At 37.8% G+C, this 8,764-nt stretch overlaps 1 protein-coding gene across 2 annotated transcripts; it reads left to right on the forward strand.

Moving 5' to 3' along the window:
- Positions 1-2,428: 2,428 nt before the first annotated feature.
- On the forward strand, positions 2,429-8,255 carry LOC102707535 (WD-40 repeat-containing protein MSI4). Of its 2 annotated transcripts, none has more exons than XM_015842912.2 (15): positions 2,429-2,677; positions 3,268-3,331; positions 3,515-3,601; positions 3,983-4,045; positions 4,759-4,824; positions 4,932-5,033; positions 5,226-5,301; positions 5,770-5,971; positions 6,211-6,292; positions 6,393-6,466; positions 6,579-6,690; positions 6,791-6,865; positions 7,017-7,078; positions 7,561-7,660; positions 7,865-8,255. In XM_015842912.2, exons 1-15 carry the CDS (start codon positions 2,553-2,555, stop codon positions 7,964-7,966), a joined length of 1,392 nt encoding a protein of 463 aa, XP_015698398.1. In that variant the 5' UTR covers positions 2,429-2,552; the 3' UTR covers positions 7,967-8,255. The 2 variants fall into 2 exon arrangements, with proteins under 2 accessions (XP_015698398.1, XP_006644601.1); XM_006644538.3 differs by having other exon boundaries at positions 4,932-5,006.
- The last annotated feature ends 509 nt before the right edge of the window (positions 8,256-8,764 follow it).

Here is an 8,764-nt window from a genome sequence, read left to right on the forward strand (position 1 = left end):
AGCTCCAACCCAAGGACGAACACCGTGCTTATCACGCACGTACGGTGATTTATTCTAACGCGTGGGTGATCAGAGGATGGATCGATGTGGTGCGTTTGTGCAGTAGGATAATACTACTATAGTTTTTGCCAGCCAGCTAGGAAGTTCTAGGAACAAACCGGGCAAAATGGGGAATGTGGACATATTCCGAGCTACTCTTTTGTTTTCTCTTCCATAGATTTGATCATTCATCTTATTTAAACATTTTATAAATATTAATAATCTAAGTTATTTTAAAATTCATTTAATAATAAATTAAATTATAATAAAATAATTAATAAATAATATTTTAGAATAAAACGAATGGTTAAGCGTATACTCAAAAGTCAATAATGTGCAAACTAAGAAAAACGGAGGGAGTATATTTTTGGAGGCAAAGTAATCTGAACATGCAAATCATCGGTGGTCTTTGGGATGGACTTTTGGTGCCAGGATGCCTAACAATAGCAACATTGACACATTCCCACAAAAGTATACGACTTTCAGGTTTGGCCCATTTTCTCCTTTGAAAATTTTAGTAGCTAATAACTACGTTTACGTTTGACTTTATTTCTTTGAGAGGCGTTTATGTTTGGCTCGTCAGTCACGAACTACGAATTTCCAGTGAAAATTTCATTTTGTCTTCCTCGCCTACTTGGCGAGTTCAATTTTCATTATTTCACCACAAAATTAGATGAGAAAATCTAACAAATGCCATTGAAAAAACACTTAATTCTAAGAAATGCCATCGATGAGTGTGAGTTATAAGAAATATCTATCGTACAAATGAACTTGTCTAACAAATGTCATCGCTGTTAGGGTTCCGTTAATTTTTTCCGTTAAGTGATATAGTATGAACAGTGCTTTTAACGACAGAAATGGATGGAACCCTAACGGCGATGACATTTCTTAGATAAATTCGTTTGTGCGATGACATTTATTAGAACTCGCATTCGTCAATGGCATTTCTTAGACTTAGACGTTTGTCAATGACATTTTTTAGATTTTCTCAAATTAGGTATACCACTTTTTTATTTTCAGAATTGGTACAAATGAAGCCCTAAGACAATATTGAATTTGCATGACTAGTTTGACTCGGTTATCATTCTGTGTGGTGCTGATATAGCATTAAAAAAATTTAAAAACTAAAACTAAAACATACATAACCCATATATCATCGTACATTCCACCGCCACCACCTCATAATTTTCCTTGGCTTTCCAGTCACATTATAGAAATGGCGATGTAGCTGTGGGACCCGTTTACATGTAGATCCCACACTATTTTTATATTTTGTTTGAATGACATATGGCCCCTGTTTTTTATTGTAATTTCTAGTCTTTTAATTTTGATTTATTGTCATGTCAACGCCACATGAATGATGATCGGAGTCAAAACTAGCCACACCAGCAAAATCTAAACCTAGGCTCAACATGCATTAGAAATTCATTTGCTCGTTTTTACAATGAGAGATGCAATGTAACCGGTTTTATGCTTGATGGATGATTTTTGCCCCTTCTCTTCTATCTAACCAGCCTAATACACATAACACACGAGAGTAACTCCCGAAAGGCCCAGCTACAAATGGGCCTAGGCAGTACTGTTCATACCATCTTGGGCCCAGTGTAAATGGGCCTGTTCCACCGCCCGATCCACTCGCACCCAACCTTGGATGCTCTGCTCAGCGCTCGCATTCGGGCACAAAGAGAGAGAGAGAGGGTGGCATCTCCGAGCGCGAGCCACGCGCAGCGCAAGGGGTCCAGACCGGGGAATTTAACTATTTACCACTCTTACCAACAGTCACCGCTCAAATGCCATTTTTACTGTTGTTTTTAATGTTTTATCACAATAGATATATAAAGTCCGTTCTATCCCTTTTATCTCTTTTATATTTTTTCCATAACTTTTCTTAGCTGCATGATTTACTCTCGTTATTTTTAATGAGACACGATTACTAGAATTCTAAAATATCCGTTTAACTTGACTGACTAACCATAATAAATAACATCACAACTCTTATCGTGATGAATTAATATTTTACTCAAACCATATTTATAGAAAATTTCTACATTTCCAAAGTTTTTTAATGACATAATTAAATGTTTCTTTTCTTATTACAATGTTTGACAGATCAGGTATTAAATATGACATACTAAAATATTGAATAAAAGTTTAATTTCTCAATATACATAGCTCGAGCACGACTTAAACACATAGTATTATTAGTGTTTTGCATCCGTAGCTATTTTATTTACTATGCAAATTATTTTAGCATATAAGTAAACATGATAAAGACAGGGATAGAACTGACATTTTACGTCTCTAGGATGGAAAAAAAAATAGAAACATCGGTAAGAGTGGTATTTGAGTAGGAGTTTTTGGTAAGAGTGGCAAATAGTTAAATTCCCCGGTCCAGAGCACGCTCCTCCTACAACACGACAGAAGCGCGAGGGGCTCGGAGTCGGAGGCCGGAGCGGGCGACGGCGGCGGCAGCGGTGGCGGGGGGCCAGCGAGCGGCGAAGGGCGCGTTGGAGATGAAGGAGAAGGGCGGGTCCAGGGCGGCGGTCGACGAGCGCTACGCGCAGTGGAAGTCGCTCATCCCGGTGCTCTACGACTGGTTCGCCAACCACAACCTCGTCTGGCCGTCCCTCTCCTGCCGGTAATCCTCCCCCGCTTCTCCTTCCTTCATGCCTTCCTTCCGGTGATTTCCTGGGCGTCTCGTGGCTGCAGACGTCGTCCTCGGTGGAGATCCGTTTTCGGGCTAGGGCTTTGGGGGACTGTATCTAGGGTTTTAGGGCGCTGCTGTGCTTCGCTGCCTCCAGATCTATCGCTTGCATGGTGATTTTTTGGTGGTGGCAGTGGGGTGCTAATGTAACGGTCCCGCTCTAGAATGCTAGGGTTTTGGGGTTGAGGAGGTTTTGTGGGATGCAACTGTTTGTTTAAGTTTGGGGGGGGGGGGGTTGATGCTGCCTTGTTCATGTAATGCTTGATGTACCGAGTCTCGCTTCGAGATTTTATGGCTAGCGGGTTGTTATTTGTCCATTTCTGTCTATATAGTCGACGGTATGATTACCTGTTATTCCTTTCGAGCTAGAGGGAACTACAGTGCTGCCCGTTCTTTGCTGAGTTCTAACTTCTCATCTTGTAATTCGGTTTATAATTGTGCTTCTTGTATTCCGTCGTGCTTTTGACCTTCAATAGTGGTTCTGCAACTAATGATTCGATATTCTCTTGATTAATTGTTAACAGGTGGGGGCCTCAGTTTGAGAAGGCTACCTACAAGAATCGTCAGCGCCTTTACCTTTCAGAGCAGGCAAGTGTACCCAAAATTAGTTATTCTTTTTTCTTGGTGCTCTCTAGGGATGTTTTGATTATGGTGAAAATTTAGCGTTTCTGGAGAAGCGCAGATTTAGCTAGGCAGATAGGTCTCCTTAGCTAGACTATTTATTTATGCTTAGGTGGATCTAACTTTTTGCTAACCATGCGATTGTTGCAGACGGATGGGACTGTCCCTAATACTCTGGTTATTGCAAATTGTGAAGTTGTCAAACCAAGGGTCGCAGCTGCTGAACATATATCTCAGGTTTCAACTTTTTTTTGTGCATCAGTTGCTGACTTGAGTTTGTCAAAAACAGAATCATGCTATGTTAAAAAAGATGAATGTACATATTTGGTCCTTTTTTTTTCAGATTTTAATTAACCTGAGGTGTCAGTTTCCCATTTCTCTATGTAATCATTAATCAGAGATGTAGATTTGTAGTGCCGAAACTCATGTCAAATCTCTATTAGTATATTAATGTATCTTTTCTTAACTGGAACATTTATTTTTGCTTTATCTTGTTTTAGTAGCATATGAGACTGCCTCGCATTGCCCTCAACAGGACCTAAATTAGGAATTTCGCACTAATTTGAAGTCTGTAACAGTGGAACTGAGCAGATGCCTCCTTTTTTGTTGCTGTTGCAGTTCAATGAGGAAGCAAGATCGCCTTTTGTAAAGAAGTACAAGACTATAATTCATCCAGGCGAGGTACAAATTATCTTTACAGTTTTTCCTGCTTACTCAATTGCAATGTTTTCAAATTGTCTGATCCATCGTGGCACCGTTTGGATGATTAACTGTTGATCAGGCTGATTAATCGATCCTAGCCGGTCCAATATTTTTGTAATATTGAATTGATGAAATGATGCTTTATCTATCTTTTAGTTTTGTTTGTTTGTTACATTTCTGTTATTTTTCTGCATGCTTGCCTTGTACATATATCTACATTAATGTAATATTTCAATATTTCATTCACTAAAACTCCTTCCTATAGTATACAGTACAAGTGTTAGATCATGATTAACGGCGATTAATCAGACAATCAGATCTCTGAACGATTGATCCAGTGGATTGCACTTAATCGGAGTCAGGGGACTGATCAAGGCGATTATTTTTTTTATTAATCGGACAATCAGATAACATTTCTCAAATGTGGTCGACTCTCTCCTAACTTGAGGAGCATTGTGTCTGTATGAAATATTTATGTTTTCTTGTTTGGTACACCTTTTCTTATAGTGGCTATATATATTTATATGTGTGTGTGTGTATATATATGTGTGTGTGTGTGTGTGTGTGTGTCATGGATCATGTTCTTTTGGTTTAGATCAGCTTGCTTTTCTGGTGGAGTATCATGGATGATATTCCTTTTTTATTTGTTTAACCTAATTGCTGATGTATTGTTTCTATTTCACACACCACAGGTCAACAGGATTAGGGAGCTTCCACAGAACAGTAAGATCATTGCCACTCATACCGACAGCCCAGATGTATGTCTAGACTTTAATAGTGCTGCACATTTCTTATGATCATCAATCCTTAAGCATTTCCGTGATGGATTTGTCAATATACTGAAGGCTTTTTGGTTCACTTGCAGGTTCTTATTTGGGATGTTGAGGCCCAGCCAAATAGACAAGCTCAACTAGGTGCACAAGAGTCTCGTCCTGATTTGGTACCAACTGAATCTCGCCCTGATTTGGTATCTTTTCTTATTTTCATTCTTAACCTATATCATTTTGAGAGGCTGAAATTGCAGCTTCATCTGGTGTATCTGCACACAAGTCCTAAGATATATTTTCTGGAATCATATAATATATTGAAAGGTTTTCATCTTTTCATCACCAGTTCCCTTTTCACACAAGTGGCTTAGTAGCTTCAACTGTTTTGCCAGATATTGAAAGGACATATGGATATTGCTGATTTTGCGCTTGCTATGTGCCCTGCTGAACCATATGTGTTATCTGGAGGTTAGCAATGTTTTGTCTTGTACTTCTTCCAATTCATATTATAATATGTTTTGACTTTTTTCTAAAGTCAAACTTTAAGTTTGACCAAAATTATAGAAAAATGTAATGTCATTTTCAACATAAAACAAATATACTCTCCACAATATATTCAATGTTCTATTTAATGGAACTAATTTAGTCTTGTAGTTGTTGCTATATTTTTCTGTAAATTTGGTCAAACTTGACTTTTGAAAAAACCCAAAACATCTTATAATATGAAATGGAGGCATTTAAATCCTTTTAATTTCTACCCCCTACCTGTTTTAGATTTACTGAAGTATTGTTTTGATGTCCTTAAGGATATTTCCTATTTTGTTTGTTTATCCTTAACAAATTACAATGATCCCCTGAATTCTTTTTCAACATATAGCGTTGAATTTTCCAAGGGAACAAAAATATTCATTCTGTTTCCTTAATGTGTTGCGATAGGAAAAGACAAATCTGTTGTATGGTGGAGCATCCAAGATCACATATCTGCACTAGGAGATTCCTCGAAAACTGAAACTTCTCCTGGGGCATCAGGAAGCAAGGGAAAAACTGCAAATGATAAAGATAGTCCTAAAGTTGATCCTCGTGGTGTATTTCTTGGTCATGACAGTACTGTTGAAGATGTTCAGTTTTGCCCTTCTAGGTATTGCACCTTTCCCATCATCTTATTAAATGTTATGTCTCTCTATCATGTGTATATTCACTATTGCATGGCCAAAAGTTTCTCTTTGTTAATAGACGTTTTTAGTTGATGATAAAACAGTAGTAGCTATCATTATTGTGAATATCTGTTGGAACTTGGGATGCATGCTATATTTTGATATTTTATGTTCTATACTTCTAATGAATCTATCTTCACAGTTCATTTTTTATTTTGTAAAGTGCACAGGAGTTCTGTAGTGTGGGCGATGATTCTTGTCTTATTCTTTGGGATGCCCGAACTGGTACAAGCCCAGCTGTTAAGGTAGTGGCCTCCATTTGAAGCAGATTAATGATGGTTTACATGAAAGTAAGCAGCTCAATCCTATGCACCATGTTGAAACTTTTTTATTCTTGGTTTCCAGGTTGAGAAAGCTCATGGTGGAGATGTTCATTGTGTTGACTGGAACCTCCATGATGTTAACTATATCTTAACTGGGTATGATAGCATGAAGGGTTTCTATATTCTGAATAATACATAAAGTGATCTTGAGTTGTTTACGTTTTAACTGTTTATACGTTTGAGTAAGATGGTTACTTTTCGTATCCAGTTCTGCGGATAATTCTGTCCGCATGTGGGACCGGAGAAATCTGGGTTCTGGAGGAGCTGGCACTCCAATTCACAAATTTGAGGGTCATAAGGCTGCTGTTCTTTGTGTTCAGGCATGTACAGAGATTTACTGATGTTTTTTTTTGTACATTTGGCTGTTGTCAGCTATTTTTATGTGCCATTTCACAATAATTCAAAACTTATATATTTCAGTGGTCACCTGACAAAGCATCTGTTTTTGGAAGCTCTGCGGAAGACGGTTTCTTAAATGTGTGGGACCATGAGAAGGTACCTGTACAATTAGCGACCATTTTGCCACTTCTGATATGACCCTGCAGAAAGTTTAGAGATGGGATGGGAGTTCATGCCCCCCCCCCCCCCAAAAAAAACAAAAACAAAATCAGTTTATGTTTTGATTGATAAAATTCTTTTAATGCAGGTTGGGAATAAGAAAAATCCAAATTCACCTGCTGGGCTTTTCTTTCAACATGCTGGCCATAGGTAATTTGTCTGATGAAACATATCAGTTGGCATTTTATCCGTCACATCTGTGAGACATTTCTTCGCATGTCAAATTTAGGATAAATCATTGTGCACGAGTAACTTAGCAGTTCATTTATTTGCTATTCTGCTCTAGCAATGAGATATCTTTTCTAAGATATTTTCATCAGTTAGTTTCGCAAAATAGACGATGGGACTTGAATTCGCTTTGAAGTGTTGTTTGATAATTGGTAATGCCATTCTAGTTTCCGCATTTACCAGTAGTACTTAGTATTTCATTTTTTTCCAATAGATTTATATAGCTTTTGTAGACAGTATTAGCTTTTTTTTTAGTTTCCACATGAATTTTGTGCTATAATAATTACATCGAGGGGAAGTTAGATTTGATCTCAAGGAAAGGTACACCTATTATTGAGGTGATTGATGCTGCTTTTCATTGTGTATTCCATAAACCACTTACTGTGTGATATTTACCTTGGCAGGGATAAGATTGTAGACTTCCACTGGAATTCTTCAGATCCTTGGACTATTGTGAGTGTGTCTGATGATGGTGAGAGTACTGGTGGAGGTGGAACATTGCAGGTGTGTTTTTCTATTGATTAGTGTCAAATTGTGGTCTGTAGACCGCATACAAAATGGAACTGTACTCATATGCATATTTCATTGGAAAAATGGGGCAGCTATTATCTTGCTGTTTGTCTGATTATACGTCAGCTGTTCTTATGCATATTTTGATGATAGGATATAAGCACATTGGTGTGTTCTTATGCATGTTTTACTTGTTAGATATGGCGCATGAGTGATCTGATCTACCGTCCAGAAGATGAAGTTCTTGCAGAGCTGGAGAACTTCAAGGCTCACTTGGCCAGCTGTGCTCCAAGGACTTGAATCATGTGACTCTGTAACCCATTCCTGTAATGACTCTAGTAGGTGTCGTAGTTCATGTCCACTTAGAATGTTCCTCTCAAATATTGGTTATCCTCAGGTGCGGAACCCAGGCTTGTACCCTTTCAGGTGCTTGAGCGACACTTTTACCTCACTGTATTGACTCAAAATCGGTAAGCTCGTGCAAACACAGCAGAGCAGTATCTCTGTACGATGGCTCTTGGATGCTAAACATTGTCCTGGAATCTCGTATTTGATCTAGTTGTATTGTTGGTTTGACTTGGTGACTTAATTGTATGGTTCTTCATATAAGGCTGTCCAACAGTAATGTACTAGAAGCCTTGAGTAGTTGAGTACTGCTGTTTTTGGCAATTACCATTGTATGTAACGACTGGATACCCGTTTGGAAACGGGTATTCCCGTTTTAATCTAGTTGGATTTGAGCATTTGGTTCAATCCTGTGATTTTTTTGAGCTGTTGTTATTCTTGGGGTCACTTTGCTTCATGCGTTTGAGTTAATCGGTATGGTCAGGATGCTAAAATATACTACTAAAGTGTTCTTGAAAGTCATATTACAACGTCACATGGGAGCTTTAATGTGGACTACTATCTTTGTTACTTCTGTTCTACCTAAGGGGTGATTTTTTTGGTTATTTCATAAAAAATACCAAACAAAAAAAATAATTTATGAATATAAATTTTAGATATGTATTTTTAGCGATTGAAAAGCCAGAATTAAAAAATAAACTTTGGTGAAAAAAAATCTTAAAATTAAACTCTATATTTAAGTTTGAAAGTTTA

The sequence above is a fragment of the Oryza brachyantha genome, chromosome 1 (assembly GCF_000231095.2).
Source record: "Oryza brachyantha chromosome 1, ObraRS2, whole genome shotgun sequence".
Classification (NCBI taxonomy): domain Eukaryota; kingdom Viridiplantae; phylum Streptophyta; class Magnoliopsida; order Poales; family Poaceae; genus Oryza; species Oryza brachyantha.

Excerpts from the sequence above, each read along its gene's own strand:
- LOC102707535 (XM_015842912.2), top strand. The coding sequence starts at position 2,553 with ATGAAGGAGAAGGGCGGGTCCAGGGCGGCGGTCGACGAGCGCTACGCG. Across the intron at positions 2,678-3,267 it reads TGGCCGTCCCTCTCCTGCCG|GTGGGGGCCTCAGTTTGAGA; the intron begins GTAATCCTCCCC and ends AATTGTTAACAG. Across the intron at positions 7,661-7,864 it reads GTGGAGGTGGAACATTGCAG|ATATGGCGCATGAGTGATCT; the intron begins GTGTGTTTTTCT and ends TTTACTTGTTAG.